Source organism: Paramisgurnus dabryanus, chromosome 18 (assembly GCF_030506205.2).
Source record: "Paramisgurnus dabryanus chromosome 18, PD_genome_1.1, whole genome shotgun sequence".
Lineage (NCBI taxonomy): Eukaryota > Metazoa > Chordata > Actinopteri > Cypriniformes > Cobitidae > Paramisgurnus > Paramisgurnus dabryanus.
Genome location: NC_133354.1, coordinates 5,030,743 through 5,053,139, shown reverse-complemented (window position 1 = coordinate 5,053,139; position 22,397 = coordinate 5,030,743). Strand labels below are relative to the sequence as shown.

Here is a 22,397-nt window from a genome sequence, read left to right as displayed (position 1 = left end):
TTTACACTACCTGTTTGAAGTGACTCACTTCCTATTTTTCTCCCTGAAGTGGCACAGATCGGATATGACCCACATACGTTTAAGCAGGAAAAAGTGCATATTCTTCGATCCATACCTGTAAACACTCTCGTTTTTCCCGGGAGTCTCCCGAATTGCTTTACATATTTTGTTATATGAAAAATCACATCAATATATTATTCCAAGATTGTCCAGTTGCCAGATCTTATATGAAACGCATCCTACTCACACACTAGACACATCAGACAATTTTTACCTCAACCTGGCAACCTACAACTTGGTTGCGCTGTTGATATCTGCTCAGGTAGATGGGGGGAAGTTGAATCAAGCATTACTATTAAAAATAACATTAGTAAGCTCAGGCGGTGCTAAAAAATATATATAATTGCAAATTTAACAACAGCTGACGGAGAAATAAAATTTTTTATCATGAAGCAACATCGATAATTCCCACGCTTTTTGCAAAGTATGTTGCGCTGATTTTAGTATCAGGCATGGTGGGAAAACGACGTAACGCATCACAATAAATCACAACGGCACAACTGTGCAGGCACACAAAAAATGCTGGCGGACAAAGAGTTTAATAATAATCAGTTCAGCATATCCGGATCGCGCGCACTTAAGCAGCCAAATATTTTGCATCGTTATAAAAATCAGTACCGGTCGATCATTAACCCCTAGTAACAATAGTTAAACTATGATATTTATAGTAAATCAAAGTAAACACACATTTTCTATAGCAGTATATTTGAACATTATTTATCCATTTAGCCATATCGATCGATCACACCATGTGCACCTGGCCTTACCCAGTCAATATGAAAGATTTTACATAATGTTCTTTACATCATAAAGTATAATTTCATGAAGAATACCTTAATTCACAAAAAATGGTTTTTACAGACTGGCATACTCTTTCACTGCATATTTAAAGATGTATAATGCATTCTCTCAAGTGATTTTATAAGACTAAATAAAGCTCTATTTAAAGTTTCTTCTCTATTGTGTCACAGGTTTTGGGTTTATTTGCCTTTGCTCGGAAAAGTTGGAGCAGTAATATCAGCGTTGATCTGATTTCTGCTGTCTTCATCTCAGCTATGTTCCACAGTAATCTTGTTTCGGTTTAAAATAAGCTCGAGTTTGTGAATATTCAATTGCTGTGCGTCTGAGTCTCATCTTTTTTGCATGTACATACTAAACTGATCTTGAATTGTGGATAAATGCAATGCTAAACGAGGTTAAACTCAAACACAAGACCGGGGTTCCCGCTTAAGAATTAGGTCACTGAATTTTGAAAGACACGTCATTCAGAAGGGTGTGAAGGAGTTGTGCAAATCCCAAAACGATTGTCAGGTATGCATAGCTGTAACTTGCGTAGGTGCCCAGATGTAAAAGTCTCCGTTGAAATATCATGACATATTTTTTGTTGTAGTCTCCTCATACAAACGTGGGTTTGAAGATGATTCAGTTTGAATGTTTAGGTGTGTCACCTTGGGCGATTTGTGAGTTCATTCTTGCCTGATGATGGACAAAAGCAAGTGAAAGTAGGGTAGGGCTGCGACAACTAATTGAAAAATCAGGTGATCATGGGTTGTGACATCAAACAATCGTGATCATACAGATCACTAAAGACAATGGCTTTCTGCTACTTCTCACTTGTATTTGTGTGATTATCCCATGAAACATTCAGGGTTATACACGGAGTAAAAAATTCATGGCTCTGGAGTCCTGGCAGTTTCTTTGAAACAGATCCGCCTCAGGACCGGAGCGCATCTTACCGGGGCTGCTATGGAAACAAGGGATTGAGTTTGTGTGTGTGTGTTTTAGCTTACATTTCTTGTGTGTTAAATCAATTTGTCATTTTTTCATTTCTCCAAAAACTTTAGTTTCTAATAAAGCTCTTCTCGGCAAATTTTTAGTTTTGTGTGTAACGGTGTGCATTATGTCACGATTAATGTGCTACATTGTTGCGTGATGATGTCACTTTAGGTGCAGCAGTCACACCTCTGAGATGCCACGCCCCCAGACTACCTATTTCCAATCACTGTATTTTTTACATATTGCATGCCAATATGGGAATAAGGGATGGTATAAATATGTTTACTTTTGTGACAGAATCAAAAATGTTAACCACAGCAGATTTTTATATTTGTGTATACCGCAGAATGTAAATAAGTGGGTGTGGTTAACTCACAAGCAGCACTCCTGCATGTTAGAATGAAAAAAAAGAGTAAAAAAAGAGTTTTTGGTAACAGAAGTCCAAAAAGCTTGGCCATCATGTGATTCGTGGAGACTTTAGCTAGTTCATGGAAACTCTGAGTGAGCCATTGAAAATACATTGAGTTAGGGGCAAAGAGCTGTGATATTTCTTAATTAATAATCAAGAAATGATTTGATTTACAATATTTATATCTCACACCAATGTAGGTAGTATTTTCTGTAGTTCTATCAAAGTCAACAAGATTAGTAGTATGCTGCTGGTTTGTGCCTTGTTAACATGTTTTACGCTGCTTCGAATAACTTTAAAGCTTTAAAATGCATCACACAGTGTAGTATGTATGCATTGCTTATAATGTTTATGCATGTTTATAATGTACAATTGACTGTGTGCTGTGTATATATCTTGTGAATGTTTGATTTATAAAATGCAAAGAACAAGATAAAAAAGACTCAAGGCTCATAAAGTGTAATTTATTTTAAATTATAATACCCCTGGCTCAGTGTCATTTTTAAAAGTCACTTAAAAAGTTTAAAAACGACCAGATTTTCATCCTAGGTAGGTCTTAAATTTAATTCACCCAAGTCTTGAATTTCTTACCTCCGTTTATTCCCGAAAAGCGTTGGTAATTTAAAACGCTGAAGAACTAATCAGTGGCGGAGGCAGAAAGTGTTTGATGGGAGCTCTAAAAATCTGGACACAAAAGAAAAGCTTTTTTAAATCATTATTTTTATTATTAAAGAGGATACACATGTAGGCTATCATAATCCCCGCAAATCATGCCATAGGCTATATTTCAGGTGTTGTGATCTGACTGTAAACTGTGGGTTTGACAAGAAACAAACTTTAAACTTAGTTTTGTATAGCAAAAAAAATTTCTGGGTTAAACCACCTAAATGCCCAATCGCCCATGGCTAACTTCCTGTTTTTTGATATTTTGATAATCTGTTTTAATACTGCATTTATTTGATATTTTTCTATAACTGAATCAATAAGAAAATAATGTTTTGAGAATTTTTGGATCGTTCGAATGCTTCTAATGTGTCGTGTTGGTCTTAAATTTTACTCAAAATTGTAAGGTCTTAAATGTAACTTACTGAAACCTGCAAGAACCGTGTAATATCTTCATCACTTTCAATTATTATTAATCCCTGAATGTATTAATATATGCATTTTGTTAATACAAGTTGTTGTTGTTATTATTATTATTATTATTATTAATTTATTGCATTTAATTGAATTAACCAGCAAAATCACTGTGCCAAAAACACTCCAGCCATGTTTTATACATATGCACAATGTACCAACATCACGTTTAAACTCTGATTACATAATACAGTGGTGGTAGGGTTGTGACGAGACACTTAATCCACAAGATGAGACACGAGATTGGTTTCACGAGACGAGACAATATTTTTACACTTTTTAAGAAATCCTCAATGATAAAATAAATTAATAAGAAACTGAAATCACGTAATTTTTAAAAGTTTTAACTAATCAAGGACTGTCCCTAACAATTATTTTGCTAACTGATAATGAAGTAATTTGTTATTTTTGGGTAATAAAAATAGACCCAAGTGAGCAGTAGCCTTTAAAATGACATAATAACGAAGATTATGCAATAATAATTGGTTCAAATAAAGTATTAAAATCAAGTTACATTAAACAACATTACATTAACAAACACATTACATTTGTGGCCTATAAATAAAAAGTATTATGTAAATATTATAACAAATGCCTGCAGGGGGCGATAGTGGACTTGTCTCGCGGACGCTATCTTCACTTTCACTTTAGACGGAGAGAAACGCTTATTTTTAGCCAAACAATGTTTAAACCCATTTGAATATTTAATATATGTCCATTTCTTTACAATAGAAATGATACAGTCACTGTCAGTTTTTTTAGCAAGAACATGCAGACATTAAATCATGTAAACTCTGTGTGAGGGTTTAATCTGCTGAGTCTTTTGACACTGATCAACAGACAAACACAACGCGTCTCAGACGAACATTATTAGAAACCCAAACAAAAAGCAAACGCAGTAAAAGTCAAATATAAAAAGGACATTCTGAAAGTGTAACTTGTGCAATGGTAAGAAAATTTGTTAAGTTTTTCATTTTATTCAGCTTTGGAAAAGAATTCCCCTTGCGTCAACTCCATTCACGCCAATTAGCACTACATGTGAATCTTATCACTATTCATCAATGTGCTTGTTGTGGATTATTTCTCATTAAATTAGTACATTTAGGGGATGTTAGAAAATGGGTCAGACTAGGAAAGGCTGAGGATAACGTATAAGCAACACACAGCAAACCACAAACAGCCAGAATTTTGTTCTGTTTATGAAGATTCATCCATTATTGTTTAATTCAAGATTAAACGTGATGGTGGTACATGTCTCAGGAGGAAACACATAATTGAAAGGAATCCATTTAGTTGTGACAAATATGGTCAAATAATTTTTATAATTGATTTTAAATGAGTTTTAGGTTGTTGCAACACTTGTCTTCTTTGTTTATTTAAACATGTGCCGTTAAAAATAAATACAATTATTTTGCATTTATGTATGATGCACCGATAGGATTTTTTGGGTCCGATACCGATTTAAACAGACAACTTCTGGACGATACGGATACCGATATTAAACATATGTGTACAATACTTTACAGTTGGTCTATAAGCTAGTGTATTTCTGCATCAAATAATTTTTACTAAACATGGATTTTATTTAATTAACATTCAATTGACCAACCTAATAAGAAAGGCACAAAATAAGCTAAAACAAATATAATAAGACAACATGACAACCTTCAAAGGTGGTTTTTGCTATTCAGCATTTATTTTATTAACAACATTAACTCATTTTTTACATATAATGGATTTCTTTATGCAGTTAAATAATAAACAATTGGTATCTGCCTCTCTCGTGCTATTGCCGATATGCCGATGGTTTCAAATTCATCAAAAATCAGCCAATAAATATCGGCGGCCGATACATTGGTGGATCACTAATTACTTGCTTAATTGTTATGTTGTGGTATAGTACTTGGTTAAAGGGATAGTTCACCCAAAAATGAAAATTCCTTCATCATTTACTCACTCTCATGTTGTTACAAACCTGCATAAATGTCTTTGTTTTGATAAACACAAAGGAAGATATTTTGAGAAATATTTGTAACCAAACCTTTGATGGACCCCATTTATAATAATAATAATAATAAACTTTATTTTTATATAGCGCCTTTAAATGTGCATCTCAAAGCGCTTTACAGAATCATGGAGGATACAGTATAAAATACACATACTTCAAATTTAAGAACATATAAAAAAGATGCATACAAAAAAATAAAATCACTTGTAAGCTAACCTAAAAAAATAAGTTTTAAGTGTAGATTTAAAAGTACTCAGAGAGTCGGCCTGTCGAATCTCAATTGGAAGAGTATTCCAGAGCCTGGGATATTATGATAATGACAAGTTTTCTTCATGTCTAAATAGGGGCCACACTATTTTAGATTTCTATGTCTTTAATATGAACCAAATTCATAGTTAAAGATACTCATATCAATGCAACAAACTATTTACTTCCATAGTATTATTTTTTCCTACTTTGGAAGTGAATGGGGTCCATGAACAGTTTAAAAGAATCTTAATTTTTGGGTGAACAATCCTTTTAAACATGCTTCACTGTAAAAAAAATCCGTAGAAATTACAATGTTATTGCAGCTGGGTTGCCGGTAATTTACCGTAGATTTACATTTATGTTATTTACTGGCAAGAGTTTGTTCAAAGTTAAATAAATTTTAAATATGAACAAGTCTTTATCTTTACAGAATAAAACACTACAATAACAGCCTCATGCAAAGCATTGTGGGAACCAGAAATCATCATCAACCTTTTTCTGTTTTTTGCTTCAGATTTTGTTTTCCAGAATGTTTAGCTTGATGCTGTTTTTTTAGTTTTACTCTGTAAAGACAAAGACTTGTAAATGTTTAATGTTCATTTAACTTTGAACAAAATGTTGCCAGTAAAAAACATAAATTTAAATCTACGGTAAGTTACCGGCAACCCAGCTGCAATTTCTACGGAATTTTTTTACAGTGTTTGGTTTCAGTAAATCATGAAGATAATCTGTGCACACAAACACAGTGTATATATTGCATAAAAAGTAATGCTGCTGTGCTATTCTGAATATTATCTTCCCTCTTTTCATTTCTCCTCATATTTGAATCCTCATCTATTTATAGCTTTGGCTTTGTGTAAATTACTGGGATCAAGTAGGAGAAAATTACAGGTTCTCTTAGATACTTCTGGTGTTAAAGTCAGAATTTGGAGTATTTCCTCAGTGAAGTGTGATGGTTTGCGTCTGTGGATATTTGCTGTAATCTGGCGTGGAGTTAATGCTGTGGATCATTCTGGTGTTCACCAACATCTGTGTGACATTATTTATGATAATCACGCCCTTATCAGAAACACGAGGAAAGATGCCAGTTTTGTTTGGTGACATTTAGGACCAGATTTTGTGGTGGGTAGTTTAGTTTTTGTAGATTGTACACTGTAAAACCTAACAGTTAACTTAACTCAAACCTTTTAAGTAAACCGGTTGCATTAGACCATTTACGTTTTAAAACACATACATTTAAGTTCTGTAAACTTGAGTCATGTGCAATTATGCACTTATATTTAAGTTCACAGTACTCAAATTTTTTAATGTTTTAAAACTAATGCAAGCGGTTTACTTAAATGGTTTGAGTTGAGTTAACTTTTAGGTTTTACAGTGTATGCATTCTGTTATACGTGCACAAAATGTGATTTCAAGTTGGGCTGTATAGCGATTATTCGCAACTTATTTGTTGTTTGCAGAATACTAGTTTTTGTTTACATCATATATGTGAGTGTGTACTGTGCATAATTATTTTGCATATATAAATACACATGTAAAAATATATTAACTATCTCTTGAAGACATTTTACAGACCGTCATGAAAAATGTGGCCTTTCTTCATTGAAGAAATAAAGTTATACAGGTTTAAAAAGTCATAGGGGTGAATAAATAATGAGAGATATGTATTTTTGGATGAATGGTTCATTTACAACAGCTGGTGTCTTTTCAGGCAGAAAGATCAGGGGAGCGTCATACATTCACAATACTGAAGACTTTGGCACATGCTGGTTGTTTTCCTGTTATTGTTGTCTGTGTTGACCCAACTTGACATTCATTATGGAAATAGTTAAAAGTATTTTTAGCATCTGGTTTCATAAAGGATATCCAGTTAGCCCATATATCATCAGTTTTAAAAACAAAACAATTTTATGAAGTATTGGTATAACGTTATTTCGCGATGCACACTATAATACCTGTCTGATATTGATTTTGAATCGCAAAGGCAATATTATGCACAACTATTTCATGCGCTATACCGCTATTGATAAGTCCTTATCAATCTAAAAACACAGTTTGAGTCATTTATAACAAATATAATCAAATATAACATTATAAATATTAGTGATGCACCGATGTATCGGCCGCCGATATTTATCGGCCGATTTTTGATGAATTTGAAACCATCGGCATATCTGCAATGGCACGAGAAAGGCCGATACCGATTGTTTATTAATTAACTGCATAAAGAAATCCATTATATGTAAAAAAAAAAAAAAATGAGTTAATGTTGTTAATAAAATAAATGCTGAATAGCAAAAAACACCTTTTAAGGTTGTCATGTTGTCTTATTATATTTGTTTTAGCTTAATTTGTGCCTCTCTTATTATGATGGTCAGTTAAATGTTAATTAGATCCAATCCATGTTCAGTAAAAATAATTTGATGCAGAAATAAACTAGCTTATAGACCAACTGTATAGTATTGTATACAAGTGTTTAATATCGGTATCGGCCAGAAGTTGTCTGTTTAAATCGGTATCGCCCCAAAAAATCCTATCGGTGCATCCCTAATAAATATTTATCATAAAAATACCTGGAAATGTTTGAAGAACAGCGATATAAATACGCTTACACATTTCCTGGAGCTGTGTGTGTAATGGTACTTTTTCTGCGGCACTCTGACTTTTGGATGTAGCGGCATTTCACTGTAATTTATTGAGAAGCACAACAAGCAGAATTGCACGATGTATCGGTACACCCGTAATTAAGAGAGAAATATTTTAATTCTGTCTTTTTGTTTTGTGCAGGATCCATCAGTGACACAAGTAACGCGGACTGCCCCTCCTGGTTTGGAGGAGTATAACCCTTTCACAGACTCAAAACCGGTGAGTGGCTGCACACAGCTAATGTATAATTCACAAAAAAAGAGATTTTGTGCACGCTCTGCCTGTATCATTTAAGTTCTCAATAAAGGATTTATGCAAATCAATGCAATTGTACCCACAAAAGTGTGTGCTAAATGCAATGTGCATGGCGTAGTTTGTGATCCTGCAGGCTGGTTTTTAGCAGACAGCCACAATCTGGGATACTTCACTGAGAACGTACAGCATTACTCCACTCACTACAGTCCAGACCCATGAATCTGATCTTTAAAATGCAGAAGGTGCGCTGGACCACACTGTGCTTCTGGACGTGTTTCCGGATCTAACGCTCTTAGCGCATCATTCGGTCATTATTTGATGTGTTGATGAAACACCTTCAATGCACAAATTTTCATAAATAAATGACCTGCTTTCTGTGAGCAGCAATAGTGTGATGTTAATTGTTTTGTGCTGTGGAAAAGTTGAGTTTTAGGTGTATTATGCATCTAATGTACATAAAAGATTGGCCTTATTTTAACAATCTAAGCACATGGTCTAAAGCACGGGACATCTTTTTGGTAATTTAATGACAGGTGTATTGGCCAAAAAGGTGGTACCTATTCTCTTAAGTCATAGGTTTGTGAAGAGCTTTTTTGAAGCCAATGGTTGGTGGAGCCTGCTGTCACCATCTTGTCAGCGCGTCACTCGCGGATAACCGAAAACGGGTAAAGAGGCGGGGCTTGGTTGAAGCTGAAGTGGTTGGTTGCTGATACGATGCCCGCCTAGCTCGACTCTAGTGACAGCAGTGGCAGTTCACCCGTCACTGGCCACGCCCCTTGATTATGAAGAACTTTTAAGACTTAATATAATTTAAATGGATGATTTCCAAAAAAATTCACCCGTTCACAGTTTTTATGAAGGGGCTATATAGGCCAAAATCACCTTTTGTACCAGGTTGTAAACATATTGGGTCAGTTTCACGAACAAGGATTAGACTAGTCCTAGACTAAAATAAATATAAGAGCTGTCCAAACTGAAAACAACTTGCACTGACATATCTTAAAAAATACATCAGTGCCCTTTGTTTTGCCTCAAAATGCACACAAGAAATGTTTTTAATAAGGCATGTTTGTTAAAACTAGTTATATTTTCTAATTAAACTAAGGCCTAGTCCTGGTTTAAGCTAATCTCTGTCCGGGAAACCACCCCATTATTTTCTGCTGTAAAGTTGAGCATTTTAAAATGAGGGTCTATGGGGGATCCCTTTTATGAATTGCAGTTTAAGTCACTTCCGTGTTGGCTTCATCAGAGAAATTGGAAGATTGCAATTGTTTTCAGTTGCCTCAAAGTAGCAACACCAACATCTGGCCATCAGTGACTTGAAGATGGATCTCTGTTATTTTGTATTTTATGTAATTGATTGTTAAATTTGTTTAGAGAATCATGAATAAAATGATCAAAATGTTTTCTAGTATTGGGTTGTGATTCTGTTTGTAGTTTTGGACAACAGTATCACACATATATATATATATATATTTTGTTATAGTTGCCACAGAGCTCCGGTCCTAAATCAGTCCCACCCACAGCGAACACACAGCCGGCCATCATGAAGCCCACTGAAGAGCCGCCGGCGTACACCCAACCTCAGCAAACACAGGTACTGTTACGCTTCTCATTATTACCATAAAGTTTGGTCCACTTTTGCAGCTTATTCTTGCCGAGAACCGCTCACTTAAGACATATCAAGACATTTATTTCCTTATAGTTGAGTAATTTGGGTTAATACCTTAAATGAGAAAAAAATAAACATAGTGATAACTTACTACAATTTACTAAATGGTCACATGCTCGAGATGATGAAAGAGACTAACATGCTAACATCCATACCTGTGCCACCTGCTGTAGTCCTTTTAATGATGACAAGTTATGTTTTGTGCTCCTCATGAGACCTATTAATTTTTGAACACTATTTGTGATATTTTGTAATTTTATATCTTCAGCACATTTATCTCAATAATGTCTAAAAATACCCCATGGGTAATTAAGTTCCTAATTAACGTACAGACAAAACTTTGCAAAAGAGACCGTCCTTTTATTTTTTTTGTTATTTGTTTTAACAAATAAAAAGACATAATATAAGAGTTTGAGTTTAGCTCTCCACAGTCAGTCAGTACACAACAGACCCTTCCAGAAGACCCCTGAGTGTAGACAATCTGCTTACGAGTGCAGTTATGTTGTATTATTCAACAGCCCTCGGGGTGTAGGGGACACCTCGCTCCACAGACATATGGACAGACAGACACATAAACTCACATACTGTGTATCAGATGACTCACTCGCTCGCTCGGGCTTTCCACAGTGACGTCAGGCGTTTTGGTAAGGACACAAGACAAGGTGATCCAGATCTTTTGAAAGATGGTGATTACAACCCTGCTGTTTTACTGTTGCTGTAATCTTAGTATGTAGGGTGCTGGAAGGGTCGAGCCTCAGGGTCTTAACAGAAGGTTTCTTGAAGGACTGCTTTAATAAGCCGCGTGTGTCACATGATGTCGCCTTCAGGGTAAAGCTGGGATTTCTGATCCATGTATATGACCCAGATATAAGTCCACCTCCTAAGGACAATATGCATCAACAGATTGACTCAAATACGAATATTTTTTTAATAATGTTGTAATTAGTCATCCTTGCCATATGCAGGGGCGCTGTAAAGGGGGGGTAAACAATGACGATTCTCGGGGCCCACGAGTAAGAGGGGGCCCAGAGAAGCCCCCAAAATTGTGGTGCTAAAAATATTTAATAGTAAAAATTATTAACTTTAAATTATTCTATTTGCTGTTTCCTGGTATCCAAAAAAAATTATTTGTTTTGGAAACACAAACGTTTGTGGGCCCCTTTCCCCCCTCTCAAAAATCATAAAATGGTTCAGTCCGCCCAAATTGTATAATCCAGGCAACACAGCTTGACTTCACTTATAGCGCTGGCAGAATATCAACTTGGCAAAACTCAATTTAAACAGCGCAAAATGACGTTATAGATAGAAATGATTATATTTCTGTTTTTATTCACACAATAAATATTTAAACTAGTTTTAATGAAAATGCATGTAGTTTTAGGAAAAGTCAGGGAGCAGCAAGGCTTTTTGATTTATTTAGACAAAGTTATTGACTATGCAAATTTCAAAACGGTCAAAATGACGCCTTGTTTGTTCTAGTGTTAAAGATAATTACCACACGGCAAAAAATGATTTTCAAGAAAAAAATTCTTAGTAGTTTTGTCTTGTTTTCAGTAAAAATTTCTAACATTTCTTAAATAAAGATGCTTTTTCATGGTGAGCAAAACGACCCAAGAAAATTTATCTAGTTTTTTGACGAAAAACATAAAACAAGCAAAAAATCTGCCAATGGGGTAAGCAAAAATTCTTGAACATTTTTCTTAAACACTAAATTCAAGAAAATTTCAAGAAAAAAATGCTTACCCCATTAGCAGATTTTTTTTTGCTTGTTTTGTTCACAAAATCCCTTAAATGTAATATTTTTGGTCTAAAAACTACACTTATTTTCTTGGGTTGTTTTGCTGAAGAAAAACCATCTTTATTTAAGAATTTTTTTATATTTTACTGAAAACAAGGAAAAAAATACTAAGAATTTTTTTCTTGAAAATAATTTTTAATACATTTTAAATGTTACGGTTAAAATGACTGCTGGTGGCCGTTCTAGTGTTAAAAGTGCATGATAAGGGAACTCAATTTTCTCCCCATGTCAGGTCAAGAAAACGTTCGAAAAAATAACAATACACAGTTTTAGTTAAACGTTCAACACTGCAAAAATTGACTTTCTTACTTAGTATTTTTGTCTTGTTTTCAGTAGAAATATCTAAAAATTCTTAAATTAAGATGCTTTTTCTTGATGAGCAAAATGATCTAAGTAAATGAGTCTAGTTTTAAGACAAATTAATATATGTACAATTTAAGTGAAATTGTCCTCAAAACTTTCTTTTTTCTTAAATACTTAATTCAAGTAAAATTTTCTCACCCCATTGGTAGTCAAAATACCATAAAAGCGCATGATTTTATGTAAATTAATATGAAAAAAGTCAAGATGTCAAGATTCTTTTCATGGGGTCCAAAATCCTTAGCAGCGCCCCTGGCCATATGTATTGCATATGGCAATATTACAGTCTTTTTTCACAAAGTTTAACCAAACCCGGAAAAATTAGACCTGAGACCAAACTGAAGTATTGGCAATTTATTTAACCGACTGGACACGAATGTAAACGACACCAACGTGTGTGCAGTCTGCAGCGTCTCCCACACACCAGTCAGACAGAAAGAAACCCCAGTGGCTTTGCAACCAATTGTCACACGCCAAATGTCACAAGCGCTCTTGCAAACTGAGGAGGGGTTGGTAAAGGACATCCATGCACACACGCGAGATAGTTCGGGTCGTCTCGGGTCCGTTCGGCAAAGCACATTGATTTTAAATTACCTGAGATCCGATGGCACTATTATTATACCCGACCCGTGTCCGAGCCACACATGAAACCCGGACCTTGGGTTTTCGGATCTAAGTAGACGCGTGAAGACCTCTTAGTTCCTATCAATATCGGCCTAGAAAATTGCAACTTTTCATTTTTTTGTCAGTCTTAGTACACAATGTAATTACGGAAGAGTCAACTTTTGAATAGGAAAAATATCAAAACTCTTCAGTTATTTTTGAACGTGATGCTAATGGTCTAATCAGATTCAATGGATTATGCTAAGCTATGCTAAAAGTGGTATCGCCAGACCAGCTGAATGGATTCCAAAACGGTAAAAATTAAATATTTAACTCTAGGGGAACTGGAAACTGGGCATATTTTCATAAATAGTGGAATGTCTCTTTTAAATATTATTATGTATATTATAATAAAACCAGTAGGCACCCGGCGTCTGCCATTGTCATTGTCAGTCAGCTCGCCTCACACACTCTGACAGTAATAAATCAAATCTGACACCTGCTGCTCTATGATGTGACGCGCGTTCAGATCGCACTGAATTCAGGCATTTGGTTTTTTGTGTCTGCTCTTTTTAATGAAACTAAATGATTTTATAATAAGAAAAAATCAAAACGACGGTGGAAAGCGGTGGACAAGTGATTTAATCGGTGAGAGGCTAAAGCACCGTGTATCACCGGTTACACCAACAATCACAACATACTCACTATTACTAATAACCTTATCATTGGCATTAAAGGAATATTCCATTTTCTTAAAAGAAAAATTCTGATAATTTACTCACCACCATGTCATCCAAAATGTTGATGTCTTTCTTTGTTCAGTCGAGAAGAAATGATGTTTGTTGAGGGAAAAAAAAGTGGATATGTTTTATTTTTCTTATCAAAAATGACAATTGTTTTGCTAGATAAGACCCTTATGCCTCGTTTGGGATCATTTAGAGTCCTTTGAAACTCCGTTGAAAAAAAACTGTTAAGTGTTGAGTTAAGTATTAAATGTTGGGCTCTATTAAAGTCCATTAAAATGAGAAGAATCCTGCAATGTTTTCCTCAAAAAACATAATTTCTTCTCGACTGAACAAAGAAAGACATCAACATTTTGGATGACATGGTGGTGCGTAAATTATCTGGATTTTTCTTTTAAGAAAATTGAATATTCCTTTAAAGTGAAATTACTTGACCTTTACATAAGAGTCTGATAAAAAAAAATGCTCATTTACAAGAAAGACACACTTAGAGGGTTTTTCATCTGAACTCCTCATTTCATTATAGAGCTTTAGATTGGACAACTTTTTATAAAATTTGCTCCAATTAATACAACGTTAAATGCATGCATGGGCTAAATTGAATCTTTAGGAATACAGTAGCATATGCACTCTAAAAAAGGATGTGTTCAATTTTTTATACATTTTTTGTGTTATGCTATTTAACACATTATGTGTCATTTTAACACATTGTGGGAGTTTCCCGGACATGGTTTAATTTATTCCAGGACTACACTGCAAAATTATTTTCAAGAAAAAAAATTCTTAAGAATTTTTAGAGATTTCTACTGAAAACAAGACAAAATTACTAAGTTAAGATGCTTTTTCTTGATGAGCAAAAAGACACAAGAAAATAAAAAAATAAAATTCAAATTTGAGTGATTTTGTGAATAAAACAAGCATAAAAATCTGCCAATGGGGTAAGCATAAAAATCTTGAACATTTTTCAAACACTAAATTCAAGAAAAATTTGCTTACCCCATTGGCAGATTTTTTTTGCTTGTTTTATGCACAAAATTACTTAAATGTGATATTTTTGGTCTAAAACATAGACTTATTTTCTTGGGTCGTTTTGCTCATCAAGAAAGAGCATCTTAATTTAAGAACTTTTAGATATTTCTACTGAAAAAAAGACAAAAATAGTAAAATTTTTTGCAGTGGATGTCAGTGCAAAAAATTTTTTATGCGCTTTAGGCTGGGACTAGGATAATTCTTATTATCTCATTCTTATATGTTGTTCTGATAATAATAAAGAGGTGTCTAGTTTGGGACTGCATTGTGTTGTTTTTAACACGTCTGTTTTTAGAGCGCATGACCGCAAAGCTAACAGAAACAGACTAAAAGCCGGGAAACTTTTTTTTACCAGTATATGTACAAAATATTATACAGTGCACACGTAAGCAAACACAAAACTCCCACAACCATCACCATATTTACATTACAACCAGCTCAGTCTGTTAAACGAGAACATCGCTGTCAGAACGGTCAACCAAATAGTTTAACTGTCACAAAAGTCACAAAGATTTTACTGCCGGTGTTGTTTCTTACTGGTGCCTCACCCAAATCTGAAGTATTGTCAGAGGTGAGTAACTGAGCAAAATAATCAAAATTCAAATTGGCTCGAAATTTGAAGTTTACCATTTTTGGATGTCTTGTTGTGTAGCTTATTTATTAAAGCTTATGGGACCACATACTGATATAATGTACACCTTAAATGCACTGTAAATCACTTAGGATGTATGCATCTTTCAAATGCGTAAATGTAAAATGACTTTAAAGATTGCTTAAAGACTTTCCAAAAAAAGTTGTATGTTGATGGTAAAGACGGAGCCGTGAGCAAGACCCCCATATTAAAACTTCTAGTTGTGTTTATGATTGGATCTGACAGCTGTCTTCTGTAAACATTCAATGAATCACAACTAAATACGTGAGTGTTGTGTTGTATTGTGTTCTCTTAACTGTCAGGTGAAATGCTTTGTTTATTTGTTAATAACTGAATTGTGTATGTGTGAAGGATCAGGTGCGAGCCCAGGCGGAGTTATTGAGAAGACAGGAGGAGCTGGAGAGAAAAGCCGCCGAGTTGGACCGCCGGGAGAGAGAGATGCAGTCGCTCAGCGCATCAGGAGGTGAGTTATGATGACCCTGCCGCTTATTCTGTTCAAGAACCGCCCACTTAGACAGGAAGAGATCATCTGATGGACATATACAGCGACCAATCACAGTTTATTTTATACCAGGACACACAGGATATAGAGCTGCAGAGAAGACATATTTTTGTATGCCAAAACCTTGATACTAGTTTGCATTTTAGCATTAGCCGGTTTATAGCCTATAAGGTTAACTTTTAATTTCTGGTGATTGTTTTTAATTGTGTTTAATTACCTTCACCATAAAATGACATTTTGATCATAAATCACTTACCCCTGTGTCGTTCTAAACCACCAAGTCCTTTGTCTTCAGAACACAGATTTTTGGGGCTGTTTACACTTGGTATTAAGATGTGTTTTCATCGATCGGATCACAAGTGGACGAGAGAGACACATTACGTTTACACCTGGTATTTCAATCCGTCTCTTTCGTCCACTTTCGACCGCTTCTGTCCTGAATACTGTTAGGGGACGGTCCGTGAGACGGTGGGCGAGTCTCTCTGCTGTCATTCAAATGCGAACGGGAGTAATTATGAGTTTATATGGACGCAAACTTATATTATGTCGGAGTCCACTGCTTGTTTAGCAAGTATACATGCTGCACAGTGTTTTGTACGTTTATATGTATGTTGGAGCTTTCTCTAAATTTTCAGCGCAATTGATGAAATAAGATCGCGCAACTTTCACGCTTTCAAAACGAAACTACGGAGAACACCCGCAGTAGTTTTATAAATGAAAGGCTAAAAATAGTGCTGTTCACTGTATGTTCACGCCAGAAGTAAAAAAAGACGTAAAACTTGTGTTTAATACCTCAGATTAGATAAATGGGCGGAGAGAAGGCGGTCGCGTGTGGCTGTTCGAACACATTCAACCACATTTGCGTTCCGCAACTCCAAAGCGATCCGATCGAAAGTGGTTTCGACTACCTCTGGATGTGGTTGAAAGTGGTCGAAAGTGGACGCGTTCAAATCGTTTTGAACACCGTTTACACCTGGCATTAACGTCGTCCACTTGTGATCGACGAAAATGCATGTTAATGCCAAGTGTAAACAGCCTCCTAGATGAATACCAGGAGGCTCGTCCCATAAACATAAAAAGCCCAGAAAAGAATGAAAGCCATCGCCAAAATGGTCCATGTGCTATCAGTAGTTCAAAAATAAAATATAAATCGATGAGTACACTTTCGTGCGCATAGAAACCAATTTTATTTAACAATTTGTTCTCCTTCTTGGTTGTTCAGTGCACATACTGCTGACGTAACTCATTATTAATTTTTCTGTGTATTTTTCGATTAGTTTAATTAATAAAAGAGTTTTTATTAAATGTTCGTTATATTTTGGTTGCATTTGTAAGTAAAAATGTAACCGCTTAACTTTTTCCCCGCCATTGACAAGTGAACTCGTCAATTAAGAGAAAACGCTTCCCTGCCAATGACGCGTTTTTCCAGCAATCCATATTTCCGCTATTATCCACCTGGTGGCGCACTTAACCAACTTATAAAACCCCTAAGCAACCCTTTAGGTCAAACAGTTCAAACTCTGTGTATGTTTTGATCATCTTTCTTAATCTGATCTCTAACGAAAGTCCTTCACAAAAACGCAATTATCTCAGCTTTTCGCTCAAAATTTTGTATTTTTGAAGAAACCTACCCATATTTGAGAGGTGTTAAAAAGAAAGCAGATTTACAGCAGAGGGTCTATTCTTTCATTTGATATATTGTGTGTTTATATATTAACTCTTTCACCGCCATTGACGAGATATCTCGTCAATTAAGAGAAAACGCTTCCCCGCCAATTACGAGATTTTCCGTCTTTCCCCAATACCGCTATTATCCACCATTATCCACCCTTCCGCAACTTTTTAAACCCGGAAGTATTGCCCAATGGCAAGCGGCTGCATGTCCGTGTCTGTTTTAAAGATCGCTCTGGATGGGATCTCTATGAAAAGTCTGTCATAAAAATGGAATTATCTCTGCTTTTTGCTCAAAATGTGGTGTTTTGCAGAAACCTACCCATATTCAAAAGCTTATTACAAAAGAACCACTGAAGGTAGGATGAAACGGGTTTTTTTTGTTTGAAAGCAGAGGGTAATTTGGTATATTGTATGTTTATATATTTAAAGAAGAACATTTTCTGGAAGGCATTAAACTTTGGTGAAAATCATGAAAAACGCTGGCGCTGGCTGGCAACTTTTTAAAAAAAAACGATGGCGGTGAAAGAGTTAAATAAGAAAATTTTCTGGAAGGCAATAAACTTTTGTGAAAATCATAAAAATGCTACCGCTGGCTTTTTTTAAAACGCTGATGGGGAAAGAGTTAACTAGGCATTTGATATAAAAATATTAATAAATTAATTTAATCGAATCATAATTGTATCGAATAAGAGTTTGATGTATCTGCAAAATTGCACAGTTGGCACAGAAAATCGATGTTGTATCGCATCGTAATGAACTGTCCGATTTTTTTTTATTTAAGCCATTATGCAAACATTGTAAACAAAACTTAAACAGCCCGTATAAATGCACAAATTGCTTGCCAGTGTATTCTGTGTCTGTAAGCTGGCAAAAAAAGTTTACATAGTCTGCATAGTCCACACAAGCCTCACAGTTTTCATCAAAAATATCAAAAAATGTGTTTTGAAGACAATCAAAGGACTTGGTGATTTGTGATAAAATTGTCATTTTGGGGTGAACTAACTCTTAAAGGGATAGTTCGGCCAAAAATGATATTACACCCTGATTTACTTACCCCCAAGCTGTCCGAGTTGCATATGTCCATAGTTTTTCAGACAAACACATTTTCGGATATTTTAGAAAATGTTTTAGATCTTTCAGTTAATTAAATGTAATGTTACTGGGTCCACCCATAGTCCACGACCTTCAAGTCCAAAAAAGTTCGTCCATCCTTCACAAATTAAATCCAAACGGCTCCAGGATGATAAACAAAGGTCTTCTGTGTTGTTGTAGAAATATCCATATTTAAAACTTTATTAACGAAAATAACTACCTTCCGGTAGCGCCGCCATCTTAGTCGCGTCCGCATTCAGGAGAGAGTATTAGCGTAGTGTACGCACTTTTCTTAGTGACGTATGACAAATTCGGAGGGCGGGGGCACAGAGCAGCAGCAGAGTAGCCTCGGTAGGCTGCGTAAGCTCTCATCCTGAATGCAGACGCGACTACGTGAATGGCGGCGCTACCGGAAGGTATTTATTTTCGTTAATACAGTTTTAAATATGGATATTTCTACAACAACACTGCGCGGATTACCCTCAGAAGACCTTTGTTTATCATCCTGGAGCCGTTTGGATTTAATTTGTGAAGGATGGACGCACGTTTTTTGGACTTGAAGGTCGTGGACCCCGTAACATTACATTTAATCAACTGAAAGATCTAAAACATTTTCTAAAATATCCGAAAATGTGTTTGTCTGAAAAACGATGGACATATGCAACTCGGACAGCTTGGGGGTGAGTAAATCATCGGTTTAATATCATTTTTGGCCGAACTATCCCTTTAAAAGTGGTATTTGTAAGTTGTAGCAGCATCTAGTGGGGAAATTGCAAATTGGAAAATTTTAAAATTGTAGAAACATGTAAGGGGACCCGCGGTGTACATAGATAAAAAAATGATTCATTCTAAGGTAATAAAAACAAAAAAGTTTGTTATGTAAGATCTTTATGTAGTTTATATATTTTATTGCATTTACACAATACACCTTCCCCTTAATGGACAAAATTTATCATAAACTTTTGCTGATCACAGAGCTTATTTTTGCGACTTATCTTTTTGTCTCACACTCATGTGAAGCTAACTTCCTATTAAACCCCCCGTTTAATAGTTTTTCTTCATTTGTTTCCATTGCCGTCATCAAAGGGAGGAAAAACAACTGGCCTCCTCTTCCAGAGAAGTTCCCGGTGGGACCGTGTTTCTATCATGACATATCAGTGGACATCCCTGTGGAATATCAGAAAACTGTAAAGATCATGTATTATCTCTGGATGTGTGAGTAACTATTTCCTGAAATACAGTGAGACAGAGTTTATATAGCGTGATAAAACTCAGGGTGTGCATTACTTAACACTTTGTGTACAGAGTGGGTCTTGTATGAATGTATCTGTTGTGTCATCTTTGTATTTTAGTTTACAATCTGTTTTACAGTTTTTGTTTATGGTAATAATTCGGCCAGTCTTGGTACTATAGAATTTTGCTGAATAAAAATAAACAAGCAGTTTTATTTTCTTGTGTAATTCTCTTGCAGTCCACACAGGGACGCTGTTTGCAAATATATTCGGCTGTCTGGCGTGGTTTTGTGTAGATGCAACAAGGGGAGTGGATTTTGGACTGGCCATGCTCTGGTTTATGTTGTTTACACCCTGTTCATTTGTCTGCTGGTACAGACCTCTTTATGGAGCATTCAGGTATTCAAAAACGCACACAAACACATTTATTAACACTGAAACATTATGTAGATATCAAATTGTAATTGTTTTCTCTTTCTCTCTCTCTCTGTCTGTTTGAAGGAGCGACAGCTCATTTAGGTTCTTTGTATTCTTTTTCATCTATATCTGCCAGTTTGGTGTTCATGTGCTACAAGCCATTGGCATTCAAGGTTGGGGAGCTAGGTGAGATACAAACACAAACGACTCGCCCATAGACCACCTCCTAAAAATAATCAGGACAAAAGATACGGATTAAAACACCAGATGTGAATGGGAATGTGTCTCTCTTGTCCACTTGTGACCAAAAATCTTAATAGCAGGTGTAAACAGAGTCTTACATTTAATATATTTGAATATCTATTATTTCTCTGCAGACATTGTGACAACCTGTAGCTTACATTAGTTTTTAAGTGTTGTTGAATAGATGATGTGTTTTCTGCATTAATACTGATATATTTTAAGAATTTATTGATGGTTATTTGAGTTAAAGGTATCGAATGTGTTTGTGTTTGTAGCGGTTGGATCTCGGCACTGACAGGACTCAACACCAATATTCCTGTTGGGATTATTATGATCCTGATCGCTGCCCTCTTCACAGCGTCGGCTGTCGTCTCTCTCATCATGTTTAAAAAGGTGACCAATCAAAATAGCTTTCACACTATACAACAAAACATTCAAGCTGAGATGCTGTCTTACTGTGCGTTCACACCAGACGCGAATGAAGTGATTAAATTGTGCTATTTGCGTTTAGTTGGAAGCTTGAACATTTTAAGTTAACTGGCGTCATTGGCGCGTGAAATACGAGTCATTCGCGTGTGAAATTTGCCTCATTCGCACTTGAAATTTGCACGTGAAACTTAAGCACTAAGACGCTGTCTTACTGAGCATTCACATCAGATGCAAATGAACCGAATAAATTGCACTATTTGCATGTAGTTGGACTCTTGAACATTATGAGTTATGTCACATCATTGGCGTGTGAAATATGAGTCATTCGGGCGGGAACTTTGCCTCATTTGTGCGTGACGCACACCAGACGCGAATGAAGTGAATAAATTGTGCTATTTGCGTTTAGTTGGAAGCTTGAAAATTTTAAGTTAACTCGTGTCATTGCCGTGTGAAATACGAGTCATTCACGTGTGAAATTTGCCTCATTCGCACTTGAAATTTGCACATGAAATTTAAATGCTAAGATGCTGTCTTACTGTGAACAATCACATTAGGTGCAAATTATTTGAATAAATTGAGCTATTTGCATGTAGTTGGACTCTTGAACATTTTGAGTTATCTCACGTCATTGGCGTGTGAAATATGAGTCATTCGGGTGTGAAATTTGCATCATTCGCACTTGAAATTTGCCTCATTTGCGCGTGAAATTTAAACGCTAAGATGCTGTCTTACTGTGCATTCACATCAGATGCAAATGAACTGAATAAATTGCGCTATTGGCACGTAGTTTGACACTTGAACATTTTGAGTTAACTTGCGAATTTCTTGAGTGAAATTTGTGTAATTAGTGAGTGAAATTCGGAACATTTGCTTAATTTGTCCACTTTAGCTAGCTTGTGTGTGTGTGATTTGTTGATACGGCGCGAATATATGCCAAAAATCTGATTTTTTTTTTAATTCGCTCAACAGACGCTCAATTTGCACCGCCTCATTCTTGTGAATCGGGCTGCAGGATGTCTATCGTGTCTTTGCATTGACTTAAAGGTGCAGTGTGTAATTTTTAGAAGGATCTCTTGACAAAAATTCAAAATAATATACAAAACTATATGATCAGGGGTGTATAAAGACGTTTCATAATGAACCGTTATGTTTTATTACCTTAGAATGAGACATTTTTATCTACATACACAGAGGGTCCCCTTACATGGAAGTCACCATTTTGTGCCGCCATGTTTTTTTACAGAAGCTCCTAACAGGCAAACTTTTTTACTAAGTTATCTTCAGCGGTGATATGTTTGTCATGTGGCGGCTACCATAGCTTCTTTAAGCATTTCAAAAGCGAAGGGTGAGCTGCAAACTGAGTTGATGGTTGCAATTTGCAACCTCACCACTAGATGCCACTAAAATTTAC

The 22,397-nt window shown here is 35.6% G+C and overlaps 1 protein-coding gene across 2 annotated transcripts in view; it reads left to right on the top strand.

Moving 5' to 3' along the window:
* The window catches only part of scamp1 (secretory carrier membrane protein 1), a 31,556-nt gene that overhangs the window by 6,000 nt on the left and 3,159 nt on the right, over positions 1 to 22,397 (top strand). The window contains exons 2-8 of one of the 2 annotated variants that reach the window (XM_065243791.1): positions 8,427 to 8,504; positions 10,027 to 10,137; positions 15,755 to 15,860; positions 19,752 to 19,880; positions 20,137 to 20,296; positions 20,399 to 20,500; positions 20,833 to 20,950. In XM_065243791.1, the coding sequence (XP_065099863.1) occupies positions 8,427 to 8,504; positions 10,027 to 10,137; positions 15,755 to 15,860; positions 19,752 to 19,880; positions 20,137 to 20,296; positions 20,399 to 20,500; positions 20,833 to 20,950 (804 nt within the window). Of the gene's footprint in view, positions 1 to 8,426; positions 8,505 to 10,026; positions 10,138 to 15,748; positions 15,861 to 19,751; positions 19,881 to 20,136; positions 20,297 to 20,398; positions 20,501 to 20,832; positions 20,951 to 22,397 lie in introns of both variants that reach the window. The other variant, XM_065243790.1, reaches the window with a different exon arrangement.